The sequence below is a fragment of the Cicer arietinum genome, chromosome 4 (genome assembly GCF_000331145.2).
Source record: "Cicer arietinum cultivar CDC Frontier isolate Library 1 chromosome 4, Cicar.CDCFrontier_v2.0, whole genome shotgun sequence".
NCBI lineage: Eukaryota > Viridiplantae > Streptophyta > Magnoliopsida > Fabales > Fabaceae > Cicer > Cicer arietinum.
The window spans coordinates 219,010-242,213 of record NC_021163.2 but is presented as its reverse complement, the minus strand read 5'-3'; the positions used below and the strand labels follow the sequence as shown (position 1 = coordinate 242,213).

Sequence of the window (23,204 nt, the reverse complement as noted above, 5' to 3'; positions counted from 1 at the left end):
AATAGACCTTAAGAATATTTTCAATGCCTTCATTCTTAAATATAAGATCCGTTTGAACAATTTATTTATCACTTTTATAATATATCCTATTTGAATTTTTAACTATATTGGTTATTTTTTAACTAACTTTCCCCCTTAATAAATTTAATTTTCAACTAACAATAAATACTATTATGAGAATATTAAGTCTTTTTTTTTTTCTTTAAAAGATAAAATTGTAAAAATAATATCAATAACCATTCATTCCTGGCGCACATCGCTAGGGCTCCTCTGCTAGTCACAGTTTTGAGTCTCAGCTCTGAATTTAATTTTTCCGACAAATAAAATCGCATAATTGTATTTTCCTTATTTATTTTAGTGAATTAATAATTGAACGACATCAAGCATCGTGGATCAGTTTATTAGATCTGGATGGCTGCAAGAGCTCGTTCCGATTACGATTATCTCATTAAGCTTCTCCTTATCGGTGATAGCGGTACTTTTCTTTTATTTTATTTTATTTATTAAATAAAGTTTATATGAGTTGGGTTCCGGAGACTGTTCAGATCTATATTTTATTTTACCGGTTCAAAGCTTACTAGGTTTTATGATTTTAAACGGTAAATGGATCATTAGTAGTTTTTGTGATGAAAAGTAAAATGGGTTACAACTAATTATTACTTGTTGTTATTAATTTTTTGTAACATTGGCAGGTGTGGGTAAAAGTTGCCTTCTATTGCGTTTCTCAGATGGATCATTCACAACTAGTTTTATAACAACCATCGGGTAGGTTCTTTTTTCTCTCTTTCTTGATGAGATGGTCCTTTACTTACTCAGAATGCTTTATTTTTCTTCAGCATTGATTTCAAAATAAGGACAATAGAGCTTGATGGAAAGCGAATCAAATTGCAAATATGGGATACAGCTGGTCAAGAGCGTGTTCGAACTATTACAACTGGTTAGTTTTCAACATTCATATTGGAATCAGATATGACTATGACACCAATACTTGAGCAATTTTGGAGGTTGCTCTGTAAGTCAATCAGTACATATTGTGATATCTATTAACATGTCTTTAATCTTTCTTTTGCAGCTTACTACCGTGGAGCCATGGGCATTTTGCTTGTGTATGATGTCACTGATGAGTCGTCGTTTAACAGTAAGTTCTCATTCCTCCTTCAGTTTTAATCTCCTTCAATGTGTGCTCCCTAATATCATGTGCATTAGTGGGACAAGTATTTTGTTTGTAAACTCTACTCTTCAACTTTGTATCTTGAGAGATTCCAGTGCTTACATGTGTATTAGCTGCAACTCACTACTAATCTACTATACTTGTTTGTGTCCACCAGACATCAAGAATTGGATTCGCAACATTGAGCAACATGCTTCCGATAATGTCAACAAGATATTAGTGGGGAACAAGGCTGACATGGACGAAAGCAAAAGGGTTTGCCCCACACACTCACTCTTTGTCCATCCTTTTGGTTATGCATGTACACGTGTCGTCTATGATTACTATGTTACACTTGATGCTGGAAATTATTCTCCTTAGGCTGTTCCAACTTCAAAGGGTCAAGCTCTGGCAGATGAATATGGCATCAAGTTTTTTGAAACTGTAAGCGGCACTTATTACTCTTGTTGGAAAAGCATTCTGAAATCACTGTGCTATTTTAATGCTGAGATTATTCTTCTACAGAGTGCAAAAACTAATATGAATGTGGATGAGGTTTTCTTTTCAATAGCTCGGGACATCAAACAAAGACTTGCAGAAAGTGACTCAAAGGCTGAGGTTTTTATTTTAATCTTTCTTAAGTTATTATGGATTATCTTGCAAGTTGCAACAGTTTATATTTGCTTCATTTTTTTGATTCCCAAACTATTCCAAGTTAATGCAAGACTCTTCCTTGAAATAGTTGGTTTTCATTTTGGACTGCTATTATTGGGGGGCATGTTTGGTTCAATAAGAAAATCCTTACCAGGTTTAAATGCCTCATTGTCCTCGCATTAAGTTTTTATATGGTTCTTTGCAGCCCCAGTCACTCAAGATTAACCAATCAGACCAGGGAGCTGGGTCTGCTCAAGCCGGACAAACATCTGCTTGCTGTGGTTCTTAGAGGAAATTCTTGCAAGTACATTTGACCGAGGAAGTTAAATTCGTGAATGACTTTCGTCGGTGCTTGTATTGTTCTTTTGTTATTTCACAGTTGCAACTTATTGGGTGTGAATGGTAGATCCTTCCTATGTTGGGAAATTAATCATATAAATGTATTTAGTATTTATTGCTGTATCTGTTTATTTTTTTCTTTATTTTTTCAGGAGCCTGACTATGCACAATCTTTGCTAAAACCAAGAACAACATCCTAATGTTTTGCTATGCTTCATATTTCAGAATCTTAATGGTACTATGCATCTAAAGAGAAAACAATATCATCTGATATACCTCACTATGAATTATTAAAAGAATGAATTGAATTACATTTACAATGTGAGAGGATCAATATATATAAGCCTATGGAATGAGTTAGTGATCAAATAACAGAATGTATACTAATATATTGACCAAGCCACCACCCTAATACATTAACTAATTCATAATGAAGAACAAAGAGCTGATTGAGTGGACTTAATATTATCATTCTTTACACCCCCTTGCAAACTCAAGGGTGAATGAGTGAACTAAGTTTGAATCGGCATTTAGGAAAAATAGATGTTGAAGTAGGCTTAGTAAGAATGTTTGTAGTTTGCCCAGAGGAAGGAATGTGTTGGACCAAAATTTCTTTGGCTTGAGTTTTTTCACGGACAAAGTATAATCAGGTTCAAAATGTTCGGTACGAGAAAGAAGAATTGGATTTGAAGCAAATAGCACAACACTTAAGTTGTCATGGTAAATAATTGGTTTTGACTTGTATTCTAAGAAAGTAATGAGGATCACCCAAATCATTTAATGGAAAATAAGCATTGAGGGAGCTGATGAAATTGTTGATAGTTTGAAGAGAATTTCCTGTGATAATAACATGATCTACATAAACTAAGAGGAGCAAATTAGCAATATGGTCATTAGCAATAACAGGAGCAAATTTATTTTGACATGAGTTATTAGTTATGGTTGGGATATGATCATGAAATGAATGGGAACTACTAAAGGGTCAATCTTTCATAGCCATAAGTAGTGCTTCAATAACTGCAATTGTGTAAGGATTTATACGATAGAGAACTGATGCAACTATGGAATCATGTTCTTGATCATCTCTTGGTATTGATGATCTTAATTATGGTTGCAAGTGTATCAACTATTTTCTGGATTGACTGAAGATATTCACACTAAAATTATGAGATATCATTTTTAAAAGTACAAATGTAAGTATACATTATAATTCTTTTGAGTTTTTCATATACGATTTTATTTCTAGAAGATATTCTTAAAACATCTCTCCGATGCATTGTTCTGAACATTTAAGAACTAAGAACAATCCTTTTTTATGCGTAAATATTAATAAATTAATAGTTATGTTACTTTTTTATATTTGAATTTTGAATTTCCTCTTTAAAATTCATTTTGCGTTTTCCAATTAAACTACCTACGAACTAAAAACAGCCTTTAATTGTTCACACCATTGTACATTGCCTAGTTTTTGTATTTAGGGAGAGTTCACATTTTGAACAAGGGTTGCTTTTTTACAATTATGGTAAAAAAGAGACTTTGAACGTGGGTGTTTTCTTATTTTATAGAGTTTTGAATTGTTCTCTCCTAATCGTATTTCGTTTGAGATTAAATAAAAAAATAAATAATTTATCTTTTCAAATTTATCGTCCCATAAATAAATAAAATCTTGTGGTAGGCTTGGTTCTTGGAAAGAAATATAGTAAAATTATATTTCCTATTCTTTTTCTAGATCCCGTTACTAAGAGAGATGAATACAAAAATTATTATTAAAGTTGAATAGAGTTACCAGTAACATTCGAACAATATTTTTGAGTAAGACTCATTATCTAATGTAGCTCGCATTTTTTTAGTCTCTTTCTCACTTAAAAATTTGAGTGTTATTACAATTAATCACACCAACTAAGAGAGACAATTTTAAACACAAGATAGATTGATGAAATCTAACAAAGTTGTAACAATTCAATCAATAGAAGTAAACAAGAATTGTACTTATCGGAATATATACCAATGACAGAAATACTATGTAAATAGACAATTTACTTTTAAACATATTTCATAGTTTGATTTCTTTCTAAAAATAGTTTTATTAATCAACAATTAAAACTATGAAAAGTTTAAAACATAATTGTTAGTATCACACATTTTTATATCATTTAAAAGTAGAAAAACTAAATTTATCTTTCAATCTCTAAGATTCAAATGTAAAGAGATTAGAGAGAGGAAATGTCATACTAAGATTACATTCAGTTCTCATTCAATTGAATGAAAGTTTCTTCTTTTATAAAACTTAAAATGTGTACAAGATATGTCGCCTATTATTATAAAGCTCATATAGCAATCATTTTTCCTAAACGCTAAAAAAACAGACTTCTTGAACCTCTTTAAGAATACGTTTGAACCCTTATCTTCCAGAACAAAAACACCCTTCCAAACTTATAAAATATTCACCTCCTTTCTGACCATTGACGTGTAGTCAATTGATATCTCCTCAATCCTTCACATCTAAAACAATCTTCACAACAAGAAATATCTCACTCTTGTCATTTCTTAATTAGATTAAAAAACAAACAAGATTTGAATTAGAAAAAATGTTTAATCTTGATTATGATCTTGTATATATGAATGATGATGAATAGATGAAAATGTTATTTTTTTCAATGATGGTACATGTTAATGTTTAAGAATATAAATTAGTAGGTAAAAGTACAATGCATCCTAATTTAAATATTTGATTAATAAGGGTCAAAAATTGATTATGTAGATTGTCTAAAAAGACTAAAGGTAAGAAGAACCCATGCCCAAATCAACACCACAAACTCCATATTATGTACAATCATCGCCTGACAAAGAGCCGCTCACTCAAATTTATGCCTATACACCACATCAGTCCTATATATGGATTCACAACGGTATGAATTAATTTATAACTTGTTCGATGCTAATTATAATACATATTAATTAACTTTTCAAGCATTTGAAAATATCTATATCCAAGTTTTGTATATTCATGCTTCAGGAGTTCATATACTCCATTAAATTAAAGATTTAACTGGACTTAAAATGAGAGTAATTCTTCTGCCAACAACTAAGATCAAACACGTCGGATACCAAGACACTACCAACAACTAAGATGTAATAGAAGACATATGTCATATGGTACTAAAGGACATTGGAGATTAAATAATTTTATTTCAACTTTTGTAATATTTTAATCAATTTATATTATTATTAATTATGTTTTAATTTTTTATGTTTTTATAATGAAATTAAAAAGAAAAACTAATACGAGGTTGCTTTTCTAAAAAAGTGACCTCTTTATTTTCTAAAAATAAATAAAACAAAAAATAGTTTATTTATTTACGAATTTGTTATTTAAAAAAGTAACCTCTCACTAAAGGTGAAAATGGTACCTATTAATATATGAATTATATATTATAGTGTATTGATATTTTTTTATAAAAATAGATTACTTGTTTAATTATATTTTTGGTCCCTCAATTTTTATCAATTCATGGAATTGATTCTCCTATTTTAAAAGTCAACAGTTTTAATTTCTTCTTTAACTTTTTGAACTAAAAAAATGATTATTTACCATTTAGAATGATGTAGCATACAATTTCATAATATATAATTATCTAGATGTATTAATAATTTATATATTTTTAATTAAATTATAAAAATAAAAATTTTCTGAAGTTAAAAGTTAAGTTTTAGCAAGATTTTTTTACAATTTTATGAATGTTGATCATTATACATCATTGTATTATATGTCACGTTATTTAAAATATATTATATTATAATTATTTCATGAATTAATAAAAATAAAATGATAAAATTGTAATTAAATTTTTTTTTAAAATCCTAGCTTTTTTAGACCATGTTGCAATTTTCAATCAAAAATAGTGGAGAAGTCAAAAGACTAGTCCTCTCAGTTTCATTGCAAACTTTGAATGGACCCACCTCTCAAATCTTAAGCATCTTCAAAAATACTAAATATAATTTAATGTCCAAGAAGGCAAATAAATAAATTTCAAGTGACGTGATATGAAATTTAATGTCCATAACTTTTATGACCAAAAAGTGCATTGGTCGTGCATTATTTAGCCTTTTAAAAAACATGTAATTCAAGCTAAGATGAAGACATAGGTTTGACTCGCACGTAAGAAAATGATATCTAAACTCTATTATTTAGCCTTTCTAAATAATATGTTGCAATTAAGCGCGTTCAAAAGGCAAGGTAGGATAAACAATGAGATGGCGATCGATGGCATTATATTAATCTCTTATCATTTGATTCAATTGGATGACAATGAATGTCACAACTTGTGCACTTTACTTAGGGTGTGTCTGCTGAGGATTGTATTTCCAAGACCACAATACAATAAAGCTAAGCTAAGTTGCACCTATTAAAGGAGAAAAATAAAATTACTATATTTGTACATTTTTTTTTTAAATATAAATAAGTTTATGTGAGTTGAATTACGGCCGACTTAAGATATAAGAAGGTCTAAAATAAATTTAAATATAATTTTTTGTTTTAGAATTTATAATAATATTAATTTCGTATTAAATTTTATTATTTTTAGATTAGACAATGTTAGAATATGAGACGTTTTATGAAGTGCAAATTTTTTTAAGGTTTTTTTTACTAAGTAAAAATTTATCTATTTTTAGATGTCTAAAGTTGTCATTTTAATGGTCTTACTCTTAGGTCGATCTCGAGAGATTCTCCAAGATAATTGCAGATCTTAAGATTTACGTAGCACAAAAAGTATTTATGACTATCCATCAACAAGGTTCTCAAATAGTCATTGGAAATTCACCTTGCACCTTATGGAGAATATGAGTCAATTTTCTTACCAACTAGTGAGAGAGAGACGTGCTTTCGCAGGAGTTCAATTTTTTAGTTCAAAACATGTCTTGAAAATAAAATAATTAGTTAAATATTATATGGATAAATATAACATGTTATTTTAAATAGTTAATTGAATTAGATAATTACATAAATATTTTTTTTATTTGTTTGAGTGTTTTTCACAAATATTAAAATAAATTATAATGGTGTATTGTTAATAGTTTATAATTGATATAATCAAAGTACAATACTATAAGTTGAAACATACACAATAATGACAATAAATATGCAATAACGACAATAAATATTTTTGTCTCATATTTTTATATTTTTCAGTAATAAATATATATGTCGTGTTTTTGTTTATATAGATATTCGTGACAAATATTTGTCTCGTGTGTTTTTTTATGTATCAATGATAAATATAAGTCTGATATTTTTTATATTTATCAATGATAAATGTTTATGTCTTGATTTTTTTTTTAATTCATAAGTGACAAATATGTGCCATATTTTTTTATATATATCAATAACATATATTTATCTCATATCTTTTATATTTATTATTTGTAAATAATTTTTTTTCGTGTTCTTTTTTATACTTTTCGTTGTTAAATGTGAGTCTCTTATTTTTTTTATTAATCAATAACATATATTTATCTCATATCTTTTATATATTTTTTTTTATATATCAGTGACAATCTTTTTTTATGTTTCTTTTTGTGTATCAATGACAAAACTTACTTTAAAATATTTTAATATTAACTTTTGTTTTTATAATTTTAACATAAAAGTTCATGCTTTAATTTTTTAGGAAAGAAGAATAAAATGACAGAAAGATAATGCAAGACGGAAGTTAATAAAATTTAAAATTTGAAATGGAAAAATATAATAAAAAAAGAGAAGGGAAAATGGAGATAAAAAATAATAATACATTGATTAATAGATAGTGTGATGGATAAAGAAGTGTGTGAAAGTAGTTAATATATAGTATGATAGATAAAGAAATATTTTACACTATTATATAATTGAATTTGAATGTGTCAATAAATGGAACAAATGTAGTAGAATAAATTCTATTATATGTTGTTTATCTATCTATCTATCTATATATATTTTTTTTATCTATCTATCTATCTATATATATATATATATATATATATATATAAATATAAGTTTTACGATGAGAGTGTAAAAATATTAAATATTGACTACATAATTATATATGTGACTTTTGTAAGTGATCAAGATCGATGAAAAACAAATTGGTTTGGTGATAAAAAATATTTAAGAATTTTTTTAAAAAAAATCTACATAATATTAACATTTTAATTAAAAATTTCCATAGTACTTAAACAATTACTCCCTCCGTCTCAAAATAATTGTTCCATTTATGAAAAATAATTATCATTTTTTATTTTCAATACAACTTTAATTACTTTATTTCAATTACACATCTAATTAATATTGTTGTATCACTTTAAATTTATTATTTTTCATTTTACATTTATAATAATAAAAATAATTTAATAGTTAATATAAGTAATTTGATAAAATCATTATTCTCATTAATTTATTTATCATTTTTTTAATCTATATAAAATGATCAACTGCGATAATTATTTTAAGACGGAAGAAATATATGGGACTTCAGAATTTTTCATGTCAATGATTTAGTCTTACAGTTTTGAACATTTTCTAAAACAATTAGAATCAATTTTGGGATTGGTGCGTTTAACCCCTCGTATTGTTTATCTTATAAGTAAAAGTGATTCTTGTATAGGTTTGTGTAACCTTGTATTCCCTTAATTTATTTGCTTATAGAAAAAAGGTAATTTATTTTTCATTAAAAATAATTTAGGATATTGATTATATTCAATATTTATAAAATATATATATTTATTTGCTTATTCTAAAGATATGTTAACTTAATTTAAATTAAAAAAAAAAATCTTATAAATAGAATTAATTTATTACATTTCTTTCTACTAATTTCAATTATTATTCTTTACACGAAATAATGGTCAGAAAGCTTTCAATTTGAAGAAGATGGAACCTTTCGTTTTCTCCTCTCTCAATATTAATAAAGTTGTGGTTTTCATTTTGTTGGTCTAGAGAGATGATATGATAAATTATTTATTTGAGAAATACTAATTATACTTATTAAGGATCTAAATACTAAAATTTTATATTAAAAATATATTGAAATTTGTGTATTAAAATTTATTTCACATGTATCATTATATCAAAATTAACCTTATTCGAGACATGTTAATATTAAATGTACATATCTCTTAAATTGTGCTTTTATTAATGTAAATATATTATTTTTAATTTCCTAACAAATATCTTTGGGCACTTCTTAATCAAGACTTTTATTATTTCGATCTTAAATATTTAGTGTTTGATGAGTAAAGATAATGTGAGAAATTAATATTATCAACTTATATTCTATCATATTTCTCTAATTAAACTATTGCACCCAATTTTTTTTTATCAAATAAAATCTGAGTTAGAAACTTTTTTGTTGACAAAAAGAGTTAAAAACTAATTACATATGATAAGAAACTGCTCATTTATCCTTCTAATAATATAATTTGAAATATAGAAATTAAAATATAATAAAATATACATATATTTTATACGAAAAGAAAATAATAATTTCTTTTAAAAAATTAAATATAGTTTATCATAAAGATAATTTTGTCATTTTATAGAATCTAAACAATACAAAATCTATTAAAAAATAATAATAAATTTTATTAAATGAAAAATTATATAATATGAACTAATTTAGTTTTTATAACATTAAATATAATTTTATCACAAGAGTAATTTTATCATTTGTATATAATATATATAATATAATTATTTGGTTTTAAAAAAATTTATAACTGAATAATTATAATTTCATATTTTTGGTGATATATATTATGTAATTTCTTATGAGGTGAATATAAACACATGATTCTCTAAGAAAAACCATCAATGGGTTTTATGATTTTGCTTCACCTACCAACCAACTAAATTAACCAATACGATTCTTTCATCAAAGCTGTTTTCATAGTTCCTTCATTTGGTAACTTTCTTTTGCAAGGAGTCATGTAAATCCTTCGAAAAGCAACTAATTAAAAGTTAGACAAATTAAAATTAAGAAGAATATATTGTTGTATTGTATGCATATGATTAAAATTCACAAGCTCTAATTAATTTCAGTAAAAGGAAAAATCCCAAATTAGTTTTTATACTTCTTTAGTCTATTATTCCAATCCAATCAACCAGCTCACATTGGATATGGATAATAATTAGCTGGAAAAATTAAAATTGCTTGAAAGAAAGCATTCATTACTTGTTATATTTATAGATATTAATTAAATTTAATATGCATGCGAATGTATAATTTTTTGTGGCAAATTCTTATCAACATTTGTCATTTCTTGAACCAGATGTTTAAAATAAACATTTTTTAGAAGAAAATGACATTAGAATGTGTACCACGGTTTGGTTTTTTATTGTTCTCATTTTTTACTATTAATAGAAATACGTAAAGAAATATGCTATAAAGAGATAATTAACCAGAGTTTTTTTTTTAACAAAAAACATTAACCCATCCAAATATTTAAAATAACATACTAACAAATTCTCAACACTCAAATTAATAAAAATAATATATAAAATACTAAAATATCTATAAATAAAATAAAATTTATTAATATGATAAATTTGAAGTTTCTCATAATTGAGTTTTTATTTGATCAAAATTAATCTGATAATTTGAACTGATAAACATTATATCAAAATAAAAAATTAAAACGTCGTATAAAAATAATAAAATAACACATCAAAACTAAAATGATAATTAAGATAGATCATATGTTTAATCTTCACACTCAATGTATTACTAACAATTTCCAAAATTGATTGTTCCAAATATATATATGCATAAATAATTTATTTAGATACAAGAGAAAAAAATTAGAAAGATAATTTCAATATAAAAATTGACCATAACACACTCATCTTTATTAGATGAAGAGAAGAATAAATAGCTGACATTTATAATTTATAATTTATGGTTTGTGTGTTAATATCTGTTTGAACAGGGGAAAGCAACCAGAGTATCCTTTATTTTTAATTATTTTTGTTCTTTAATTGTTAAATTGAGTACACGTAAGTGTTGATATTAACGTTTTTTTGTAGGGTTCTGTTAATATAGTGTCTGGTTTGTGATTTTTCTTTTGTTATGCTTAACAATCTTTAGAAAAGAAATTTTTAGGAAGGTCGATTTTGTCTCAAATGAAGCTTTGGTTTCACTGTCAGCAACCCTCTCAAATGGGATTCCATTCAATGCTAGACATATTTTCTTTGATATAAAATAAAGTCTCTTAGTACTATCAATTTTCATGTTTGCCTTTTATAATTTCTTTTATTTTTAGGTGAAATTTTTTTGAATTAATTAATTATAAAAGTGATTCGTGTTTGAATATATGTTTATAAAAATTAATTAAATAATAGACTTTAGACTAAAAATTAATTGTAGCATCAAATTAAAGCTCCAAGATCTAATTTGGAGCTTAGGGTTCTAATTCAGAGCTTTCATTTTTAAACATATTCTTATTCTAAAATTTATTATTCAATTCATTTTACTTAAATAAATTCAAATATAAAATCACTTGAACAATATATCTATTTTTTTAATTATAATTAATTTATTCAAAATTCATTTTTCCACCACAAAATAAATATGTTGTCATAACTGGCTTTAACAAAATTACAATAAAATCAAATTGAGACTAAGACAAAGCAAACCCATATGCACACTAAAAACCAAACAATGTAAAAGTGTTAGGTTTAGATTGCAACCAACCAACAGAAAACAACATAAATTTCTATGCTTATTTAGATTCCCAATGAATTTTGAGAAGAAAAGGAACTAACTTCTTTAACCAATTAGCAGTTAGCCTTCAATCTATAAAACAAACAACAATTTTGAAGTTTCAGTTTAAGTTGTTTATACAAATCAAGAAAAACATGAGATATAATTTAATTTTTAATTTATACTTATTTTTATTTGTACAATAAATACTTAGAGATATTTTTATAAAAATTATATGTTTAAACTTGAACTTCGAAAATAGTAGATACTTCACCCTATTTTTGTTTTCCCTTTTATATATAGAACCAGTGAGAATAAATAGTTGTAACAAATCTTTTATAGAAAAAAAATATTAGACCCTTAAAATGTTTTCGGTTTTGAATATAAGTATAAAAAACTACTCATACAATTAATTTTCACTGTATTTAATAATGCTTGTGTTAAAATATCCTTCAATCAGACTTTTATTTTTCAATGACTCTTATATATTCATAGAACAAATTTTCATCAACAACATTTTTAAGAATGCACATATATATTTTTATGAGATAAAATGATTATATTTTACTAAAAAAAATTAATAAGTATCAAGTTGATTTTTTCTGTTTATAATCAAGAGAATTAATAGTTAGTTGAAAGTAGTAACTAGATAGAAGCTCCATCTTTCCTATATTATAAGACTAGGATTGTCTTAAATATTTTAGAGATTATATTCTAATTATAAAAATTAAGTTATAATAAAAAAAATATAATTTTAATAAATATATAAAAAAAATTAGTCTCTATAAAATTTCAAAATTTTATTTAAGTGAGCTATAAAATAATCCTCAACTTTTTAGTTCCTAAAATTTTTTGTATTCACTTTTAATCTCTATTTTGAAAAAATAAATTGTAAAAATTGATACTTTTAGCCTCTAAAAAAATCCTTATAAAATCAAAATTGAAACCAAAAGTGAATAAAAATTATTTATAAACTAAACTTAAAAGATCATTGTTTGTTAGAGATTAAAAATATATTTAACAAAAAAAAAATTCATCCTTATTTTATATATTATAAAAAATAAAAAATAAGAATATTTACCAATTAGAGCCTTGTGCTATTGAACTACTTGCATACCCTAATAGCTAACCCTACATATGACCATGTTGTAACAATTGTTGATGCATGCCCTAAACATACAAAAGGACATAGTCAAAAAACAATTTACACAATCAGTGAGTTTTTTATCCACCTTCCATATACAGATGGATCAAATGTAGTGTGACGACATGTTTTCACTTATTTAATGGTGTTTGTATTAAAATACACTTGAATTAGTATAAAGTTTATTTTTTTTAATAACTCTTTTATTTTTATAGAACACAAGTTTTTCTGAATAATACTTTTGAAAATGCACATGAGATAAAAAGAATTAATTCATATAATATAGATACATGGATATTTAATAAGACGGATATAAGATTTAAATTCGTCTAACCAGACTATCTCAACATTAATGTACGTAGAATTTACCGTTGTTCTCTTTAAAAAAAAAAAAAATGTATTTAATAATAATAATAATAATAATAATAATAATAATAATAATAATAATAATAATAATAATAATATATCTAATAACTTAATATTAATTTTATATTTAATGAGACATTTTTTCTGACTAGACTTATAAATAACAGTATAAAAAAAAGAAATGCTGAAGGAATGGGGTTCCATACTATAGAGGTGGAGTATCAAATTGGTCATTCCTAGTGCCTGCACATATAAAAAGCACAAAAGAGAAACAAAATACTTTAATTAGCCACCAATTTGCATGTATAGTGAGTGGTCTTGAGTGCTTTGAGAAGAAACCATTATCTCACATACAAAATGTCAAAATCTTTAAACATGTATACTGTAGTAATATAGAAAAGCAAAACTAATAATAACAAGATATATATGAATGAAAACTTTTTTGCCAATCATCTTTCATATGTCACCTTCGACTCCCTTTTAATAATTCATTTCAATTTTGAATTCAAAGCATCAACTTTATGAAATCACTTTTAGCATTGTATTTTCTCATCTTATATGGGAAGGACCCAAAAACTTGCCAATCCATTTAAAAATCTTTTTATTTGATATTAATTATAATACAATGATAAAAATCTTTTGTGAATTTATAATTTAACTCTTCTTATTTTTCTCCTTAAACAAACTCCATTTATTTTTGTGAAATAAAATAAGGATTTAAATTATGTGTTGTTTGGGAAGGACGCACTGCCATCAAAATGCTCCACTACATTTAATATTTTATTATTAATCATTGAGTAAATGACACATTTTTTAAAGTTTAATGAAAAGAAATACTATGTTGTGACGTTAGTCCACTTAAGTAAAGCTATTTTAAAATTAGTAGTATCAAACAAGACGAGTGATTTGGTGAAACAAAATAATACATCTTTGTGGATCAAGCATTTAACTTCTAACAATAAAAGGCGAAATGTTTCGAAAGTAGGAATTTATGGCTTTTGTCATTTTGAAAAGATGGAATAATCGATGATGTTGGTTATATGAGTTTAATTTTGAAAGATAACTATTTATTTATTTATTATTATTATTAAACATGCGTCGTATACACGGCAGTCCATTCAAAATACAATTAGATGTTAATATATAATACAAAATGCTATATAGTAATGAAAAAAATTCACAAAATATTAAGAAGGTTAAAATTTAAGTTAAAAAAATTAATTATATACCAAAATAGTGAGTTAAAATAGTCAAACTAATTAAAGGATGAAGCATATAATTTCTTGCATTTTCTTATTGTTTTACATTATAACTTTTCACATTTTCCTATATAATATATGTATACACTGTGAAAACTACCACTACTATTATTGAAATTTTACCGAATATAATATCCAACATCCAATCATTTTTATACAATAATTAATCACATTCGTTAAATCATTTAAAAATATTTGATTTTTATTATAATTATTTTTAAAATTACACTAATTACAAGGAATAATAATTAAATTATTTATATTAAATTGTTTTAAATGAATTTAAACTTTAAAATAAGTTTATGTTTAAAGTACGGCAAAACTCCATATACGAAACAATTGATGTAACTTATTAATTTAGAAAACACAGTAGTAATTAAGAAATAGTAGAATTTGACGTGAGCGTCCTATATAAATAGGAGTGTGGTGGTTTAGACAAATTAATTGAATATTGTAGGAAGAGAGACACATAAAAGAAATTGTTGAAGATCTATGACAATCATGATGGAGAGGCAGCATAGAAGAAATTGTATAGAAAAAATAATGCCATTCATAGCTGTATTGTTTTTGCAATTTGGATATGCAGTTATGGATGTTCTATCAAAGGCTGCATTGAACAAAGGAATGAGTAACTATGTTTTTGTCGTCTACCGTCACGCCGTTGCATTCATCGTCGTAACTCCTTTTGCACTCTATTTTGACAAGTATGTCTATATATATTTCTCTTACAATTTTTTTTTTTTTTTGTGATTAAAAATGGAGTGTCTAATTATGCAATGGTGCTTTATTTTATTTTACAGGAAAGTAAGGCCCAAAATGACTATTTCAATCTTCATAAAGATAGTGGCACTAAGTTTGCTAGAGTAATTATTTCATTTCTTTTTTTTTTTAATTCATTGATTTTTTATTAATGCAACACATTTTTTAATTCACTTAATTTGTCAACGACACAGGCCAGTAATTGATCAGAATTTGTATTTTTTGGGGATGAAATTCACAACGGCAACCTTTGCAGCTTCCATGAGCAATATTCTTCCTGCTATTACGTTTATATTGGCTTCTATTCTAAGGTAACTTGCATTTATTATTTTATTATTTTATTCTTTTCACTCTTTTGACAAAAACCATTTCTCCATATGCACAAAATTCTATAGTCTGTATTTTTCATAAAAATAAAATATTTTAAAAAAATTAATTAATCGGTTTTTACTTTTTATTAGGTTCAAATGATTTTTATTATGATAAATAAACATACTCTTAATCACCTCATTTTCTCATTGGTTTTTCACCTTTCGTTGCTATGTTCACAACAAGTCGTACGACTTCAATATTCTTTTCCTTATAAATGATTAGCTTAATTGAATTTCTTTTTTCAAAGTGAATAAATAAAAGTAGAAATTGTCTGTTAGTTTTCATTTATACTAGAATCTTAATTTTACAAATTTTTGAAGAAAAAAAAGTTAGAGATAATAAAGTAAAGTACCAATAAAGAAAATAGGTCTTAATATAGGATCAATAAAAATTTGTAAACTATTTTTTTTTTAGGATTGAGAAGATAAAGATAAGAAGTATACGAACTCAAGCAAAAGTGGTGGGAACTATAGCAACCGTTTCAGGTGCAATGGTGATGACACTAATTAAAGGGCCAGTACTTTTTGGGACATTTGGAAGTGATTCTCAAAACCATCATAATAGTGGCATAAGTACTCAACATACAATCATTGGAGCTGTGATGATCACATTAGGATGTTTTAGTTGGGCTTGTTTTATAATCCTCCAAGTGAGTTTTTCTTATCTATTCTTCAATATAATATACATATATATAATTTAGTTTTAGAAATATATATTGCTTTTCATTTTTTATTTATTATTCTAGAGTAAAATTAATTGAAAAGTACTAATATCACACCCTTTAAAATTCATTATTTCTTGCATGAAAAAATAATTCACTATCTTATTAGAAAAAATTCATGTAGGGTCCATCACTTTATGCTGTATCTAATTTTTGTTAAATTTAGTGGAATTTATATGTATTTCAACTAACAAGAGAGTGTTAGAATGAGTGTGCCAGCACTCATCTAATTAGTTTTACCTTGAAAATATATTCTAATTTATTTTTGTAAAAAAAAAATAACAAAAGAGGTATATGAAAAGAAGGAACTACAATGGATATCTTAACAAGAATTTAAGTGGTTGTGATTTTTCAATAATATAATTTTTTTTTACATTAATAGTATATGAAAATTAATCTCTTTTAAACAAATAAAATCTAAAAGTTTAAAACTCGTGAGATTTAATTTTTGTTCTTCAAGTGTAGTAAATTTTAACTTAAAATATAATGGTTAATGTTTTTTGGTAAAGCTATATAGTGTTTAATTATTACTTTTATTTAATTATAATTTGATTTGATAGTTACTAATTAACACAACTTAATTTGTATATGTTACTAGGCTATTACCCTTGAAACCTACCCTGCAGCACTTTCACTATCGTCATGGATATGTCTATTGGGAACATTAGAAGGTGCAGCAGTTGCTTTGGTTGTGGAAAGAGGCAATTATTCAGTTTGGTCCATAAAATGGGATGTGAGATTGTTGTCAGCTATTTACACGGTAAGCTTACCCAACCAAATTACTTAAACTATATAATATATATCACAAACACGTTTATTATATCCAAAATGTTTCGTGGAAGATACTATATAAATAAATATAAAGAATCAAACCACTTTTCCTTTTTGTCCCCTTCTCCCTCCAAATTATATATTTTGAATTTAATTTTAAGATTTAGTAGTATGAATTAATTATGGTAGTATTTATTTATTTTTTAAATAAAAAAATATACAAAAGATACATCAAGATTAAAAATTACCTAAAAGAGAGGATGCGGTCACTAAAATGAAATTGTATGTTTGGTAAATTTTACATTTGGAGTGACACAGAAAGAATTATGCAAATATTGGAACTGGTTTTGAATGGTTACCTATATATTACTTCAAGTAAATCATTTTTCCAACTGTGTTTTCCTAAATTTAAATGTATTTTTAATTAACCAAATACAAAATTAAAATTCGATCAACAAAAATTAATATATTTTATTTATAATATTAATCATATACATTAATTTTTGTTGATCAAATTTTAATCTAATTGTCTTTATAAAAAAGACTTGAATGTATTATTAGTAGTTTTCAAAATCCATTAACCTATACTTTTCGTATATAAAAGGAATACCAAATCCTTGTGTGATTTTTTGTTTGTTTGTAATTTTATATTTTATTTGCGATTGTATTATTTTTAATCCAAATAAATAACTAATTTTGGAAAAGAAAAAAAAAATCTAAACCATGTATAAAATAATATTAAGTTTTTGTGTGACGTTTTTTTCTTCAATTTTCCCTTTGATTAAACTATTTTATTATGGATTTAATTCATATACACTATCAGCGAAAAAAGTTTATAGGTTGTCACTCAATTACAACCGTTAGATTATCATAGATGTTTGATTTCTATCATATATACATCTAAAGTCATGTCCATAAATAGTAGTAATGTATTGATATTATAAAATTTTTTATCTTTTATTTAATAATCGTTTTAGTCATTTATAACTGAGATTATTTTTATGGAATAAAGAGGAGAGTGAGACTTTAGTGTCTATATACATGATAGTGTTAAATAAACGGCGGTGGTGATATCTAGTGACCCATGCAATCCAAATTTTGAGTACTATGCAAACTACTTATAATGACATTTTCATAATTAAACTAAAATGAAATTAACAAAAATGTTGATATATACAGGGCATATTCTGCTCAGGGCTAGGTTATTATTTACAAGGAGTAGTGATGAAAACTAGAGGCCCAGTGTTTGTCACAACATTTAATCCTTTGTGCATGGTTATTGTTGCTATCATGGGATACTTCATTCTTGCCGAACAAATGTTCCTTGGAAGGTAATCATAAAAAATTAATTTATGGATTTAATAAAATAATATTTGACTTGATTAAAATCAACTAATTGAATATGGTAATATTACAGGGTGGTGGGTGCATTTATCATTTGTTTGGGTTTGTACCTTGTTGTGTGGGGAAAAAGCAAAGATTACAACAGCCCATCAAAATCAAATATTGAAGAACCTGTTTTACCGAATTAGCAATCTGCAACTGAAAATTGTACTTATGAACAAGAGGGTGGAGTGCAAATTATTGTTATATTGTAATTTTAATGTCAATTTTCAATTTCAATATTATGGGACATTTTCAGAGAGACTCTGCACCTTCTAGTGTCAATACTCTTGTAAAGATATTTTAAGATTTCAATGTGGCACAACAAAATACTGAATTTTCATTCAATAATAATATAGAATAGTTTTATGTACACTCTTAATATATATATATGTCAATTAAACACTAAAAATAAAACATAAAATCAAGTAATATTTTAAGTAGTCGAAGTGATCAAATAACTTTAATTTTGACCGTCCATTGTGGTAAAAAAACAAAAATCACTGTATCATATCAGTTATTATAAAATAAAACATTATATATGTATATAAATCACACTCAAAAGGTTTTTATACCTTTGCCTTTACCAAGAGGTTAATTGCCGAAAAGCGTTTTGTCATAAAATAACAAAAATGTTTCATGCACATTCAATATTTTTTTTTTATATAGATAAATGTTATAGGTTAATTAATATGTGAAAAAAAAAATAAATATTAGTAGCAGAGATTAAATCTTTGTCCTTCTTCTTAATATTTTTTGGGTACTTTTTTTAGTTTGTCAATTGAACTACTTATACGAAATCCTACTCATTTGATTGATTAATCACGTGAAAAATAAATTTAATTCAATTAAATAAATAATTAATTTAAATTATATTAAAAATTATGATTAATTATGTAATTAAATTAACTACAATTTTATTTATTATTTGAATAAATCATCTGCTCAACTAAATTAATCACATTTTTGTTGTAATGATATTCGGTTGTCGTGCAAGTGTAAAAAAGTAAATGACTATGTATTATTATAAATGTGTGTATATTTTATTTTAATATTTAAATTATGTAGTTATTAGCTACTGTGTTTTTTTATGTCTCATTGGTATTTTTGTGTTTGAAAAGGGCAATTGAGAGATCTATTTAATTGAGACAGTACACAATGAAAGAGAGTTATTGAAATTAAGTAGACTTCGAGTGAAATATTTCATTTCTGACGTATACTCCTTTTATGTATTTTATATATTCTAGTATGTATATTCATAATCGCCAACAGAATCTATACTAATGATTTTGAAAGAAAGTTATATTATAGTTCTTTTTTACAGAAAATTAAATTTTATTCAAATGTTAAAATGAGATAAATATAATCATATTGATTATGAGTTGAAACATTTTTCATTTATATTTTAAAATTAATAAGAAAGTCAGAATACATTAATAATACACATAAACATTTTAGAAATCAATTAAAAATTACCAAATCAAAACTATATTTCTAAGAACCAAATTAGTTTTTACTACATTTAGCAAATGGTCAAAAAAATGCATGATTCAAAATAAATTGAGCAGGGTGGAAACATCGATGATTATTTTACATTGTGACTATTATTTAGTCAAAATACTACAAGTATTTAGCAATATCACTTGTCCGTATAAATATTTTTCTTAATAAAAATAAAAATCAAATGCACATTAAAGAATTGAAAGAATACACGTATTGAAAGTACAAAACAAAATATCATGACTAATCTAATCAATTACATGTAAACGATTTAAAATAGAAGTTAAGTATTGAACAAAGTATGAACTTTAGGTGGCATATTTCCAAACAACAAATTCAAGTCGTTATGCAAAGGTGTTAAGTTCAAGTCCAAACACATAACCTTCTTACTATTCGATCTTTTCAAAATTGGGACTTCTCCAACAATCTTCTTTTTCTTAGAAACCCCTTCATTAAGGGCAATTCTATGCCTTCTCATGTGTCCTCCCAAAGCCTGGCCCACAGAGAATTCCTTCCCACAAATGTAGCATCCATGCATTTTGGGCTTATTCCATAAACTCAAGGTTTGGGCCTGTACTTTAAGTTCGGTGGTATCTAGTTTGGGCTTTTTGTGACTAGCTCTATGGCCACCAAGGGCCTGAAAGGATGAGAACTTGCGGTTGCATGTGATGCACTCAAATTCCGTAGGTCCAAAATGTTTCTTGTATTTGCTTTCTTTGGGATGAGATAGTAGAATTAGACAATTTGCCAAATTTATGTTTTCTACTTCTTCATTTCTCTGCCTCTTCATGGCTAAGAATTAATAGTTTACTACTTTTTGGTAATTTAATAATGTAATTAAGATAGTGAAATACACAATTTTGTTTTTACAAAATATTGTGATTAAGATATTATATGGTGAGTAACATTAGGATATAGAGATTGGTATTTATAGGCCGTTTTCGGGATAAACTCAAGGACTTTGACTGATTTAAATAAACCAATTGATGAATGTTTCAAATCTATGGAAATTAAGAAATATAACTGTTGTTGGCATAAGGATGGAAAATTAACTAGTCAAGTGTAAGGGTGGGAGAGATAAAATTTGTCTTGTTGTCATGTTTAATGATACTATCAAAATTAAATATTTTTAATAATCGAATAATGTTGATCGCATGAAATATAAAGTATTATATTAATAAATAAAAAAGAATTGGCCCTCGTGGGGGCTTACGCTCTAAGTAGTTGAAGAATAACAACCTTGTGGAAAGCAATGTGTTATGGCGTGCTACAACTGAAATATTGAAACCATATGTTTGATATTATACAAATTATTATAATAAAATGAAGAACCTTGGGAACTATATGCGACTTACTTTTCATTTTCCGGTGAGCAACCTCCTTTTGTACAATTAATTTTATATTAAGAGAAGGATCATTCATGACTAAGTTATATATTGTACGTACAGTCTCCCATAATATTCCACAAGATATGTATATATAATTTATGAAAAATAGAACACCAAATTCATAATTCATGTCAAATGCTTAAAAAGAAGATAAAGTTAATTATACGTATTAATTAATTTATTATTTTTGTAAAATCCTTTTCAATTTTATACAATGTCGGTTCAAATGTTAAACCATTAAAATAAAGACAATCTTATAAAGAAAAATCTTGGTCTCTGTTCAATTTAAAAATTAAAAAAAATCGGAGACAACTAGGTAAAAACACTTTATTATTATTATTATTCTGGGAATAATAACTTGGTCTTAGATCTATTTTATAAAAATAACAATCTTGGTCTTTGTTCAAGATGTATGCGCTGCGTTAACACTCTCTTTTTTTTTTTCTTTAAGAACCAAAACAAAATGCATGGTGGATTCTATTTTTGGTGGCTCAAGAGGATTAAATTAGCCCAAAAACTTAATTAATAGGTGTGTAGAGTGTGCTTAAATAACAGAAATATTATTATGTGGAGTATTATTCATTTGACAAATATCACATATTTTGGTCCTTAAATCTTATTTTTATTGATAAAATATTTAAATTCAAATTATGTCTTTAAGTTTATTAACTCTTGTCTTTTTAAAGCACTAAAATAAACAAAAAATTTCAAAGGTCTAATCTATCTTCATCCGCTAGAACTTACAAAACTCTGATACAAATCATTTAATGAAATGAAATTCAATATATATATCCATAAATAAATGTTATTACAAAAACAAAAAACTAAAGGAATACATGATGATGTATATGTCCAAGAGTTTGGTCAGAAAAAAAAAAAAAAAAATCAAAATAAAGAAAGATCAACTCGAGGTGCCTTATTTCCAAACAACAACTTCAAGTCATTTTCCAAAGGTGTCAAATTCAAGTCCAATTCCAAACACATAACCCTCTTACTATTCGATCTTTTCAAAACAGGAGAAGATTTTTCAAAACAATTCGAAAACGCTTCATTATTTCTATGTCTTCTCATGTGTCCACCTAAAGCTTGACCCAATTTGAATTCTTGTCCACAAATCGAACACTCATGCATTTTTTTAACATTATTATTGTTTCCTTTGAGTGATTCTTGTTGTCCCTCAATTTTCAATTTCTTGTGACTTGCTCTATGACCACCTAATGCTTGAAAAGATGAGAATTTTCGGTTGCATGTTTTGCACTCAAACTCAATTGGAGAAGAAAATGTTTTGTTTTGTTGTGTACGAGAAAGTAACATTAGACTTGTTGCTAAATCTATGCTCTCTTTTTCTTCGGTTTCTCTTTGTCTCTTCATCATGTTTAATGTATGAGATACTTTGGTTAGTGAGGAACATTTGAATTTGACACCTCGTATTTATAGATAAAGTGGAACGGGCACTGCCTTTTGTTGTTCAAATTGGAAACTATCTAAAGTCGTTTTAGTTCAACGTGTGAACTAAAGAATATAATAATACTAATAATAAGTTGAACTTTTTTACTTGTGTAAATGACGTCAATACCCTCAATGTTTGCGTAATTGCTTAACGTAATGATTCTTCTTTTTTTTTTTTTTTTTTTTTTTTCGGTTTGGTTTTCCCGGGGAACCAACCT

General features: G+C 25.7%; 4 protein-coding genes across 5 annotated transcripts; 2 read left to right on the top strand and 2 right to left on the bottom strand.

Moving 5' to 3' along the window:
* Positions 1-260: 260 nt before the first annotated feature.
* On the top strand, positions 261-2,266 carry LOC101497052 (ras-related protein RABE1a-like). Of its 2 annotated transcripts, none has more exons than XM_004494943.4 (8): positions 261-475; positions 693-765; positions 837-937; positions 1,073-1,138; positions 1,329-1,426; positions 1,532-1,594; positions 1,676-1,768; positions 2,010-2,266. In XM_004494943.4, the coding sequence occupies exons 1-8, from the start codon at positions 412-414 to the stop codon at positions 2,091-2,093; spliced, it is 642 nt and encodes a 213-aa protein (XP_004495000.1). In that variant the 5' UTR covers positions 261-411; the 3' UTR covers positions 2,094-2,266. The 2 variants fall into 2 exon arrangements, with proteins under 2 accessions (XP_004495000.1, XP_012569725.1); XM_012714271.3 differs by lacking the exon at positions 261-475 and adding an exon at positions 476-599.
* A 12,811-nt stretch (positions 2,267-15,077) lies between these two features.
* LOC101496299 (WAT1-related protein At2g37460-like) lies at positions 15,078-19,024 on the top strand. The gene is made up of 7 exons (XM_012714274.3): positions 15,078-15,347; positions 15,444-15,506; positions 15,597-15,713; positions 16,189-16,423; positions 17,094-17,255; positions 18,446-18,597; positions 18,684-19,024. Exons 1-7 carry the CDS (start codon positions 15,136-15,138, stop codon positions 18,796-18,798), a joined length of 1,056 nt encoding a protein of 351 aa, XP_012569728.1. The 5' UTR covers positions 15,078-15,135; the 3' UTR covers positions 18,799-19,024.
* A 1,155-nt stretch (positions 19,025-20,179) lies between these two features.
* On the bottom strand, positions 20,180-21,032 carry LOC101498044 (zinc finger protein ZAT11-like). Its single transcript, XM_004495211.3, has one exon. It carries the CDS (start codon positions 20,937-20,939, stop codon positions 20,433-20,435), a length of 507 nt encoding a protein of 168 aa, XP_004495268.1. The 5' UTR covers positions 20,940-21,032; the 3' UTR covers positions 20,180-20,432.
* Positions 21,033-22,300: 1,268 nt separating this feature from the next.
* On the bottom strand, positions 22,301-22,954 carry LOC101495964 (zinc finger protein ZAT7). The gene has a single exon (XM_004494936.4). The coding sequence runs from the start codon at positions 22,909-22,911 to the stop codon at positions 22,423-22,425; it is 489 nt and encodes a 162-aa protein (XP_004494993.1). The 5' UTR covers positions 22,912-22,954; the 3' UTR covers positions 22,301-22,422.
* Between the last annotated feature and the right edge of the window lie 250 nt (positions 22,955-23,204).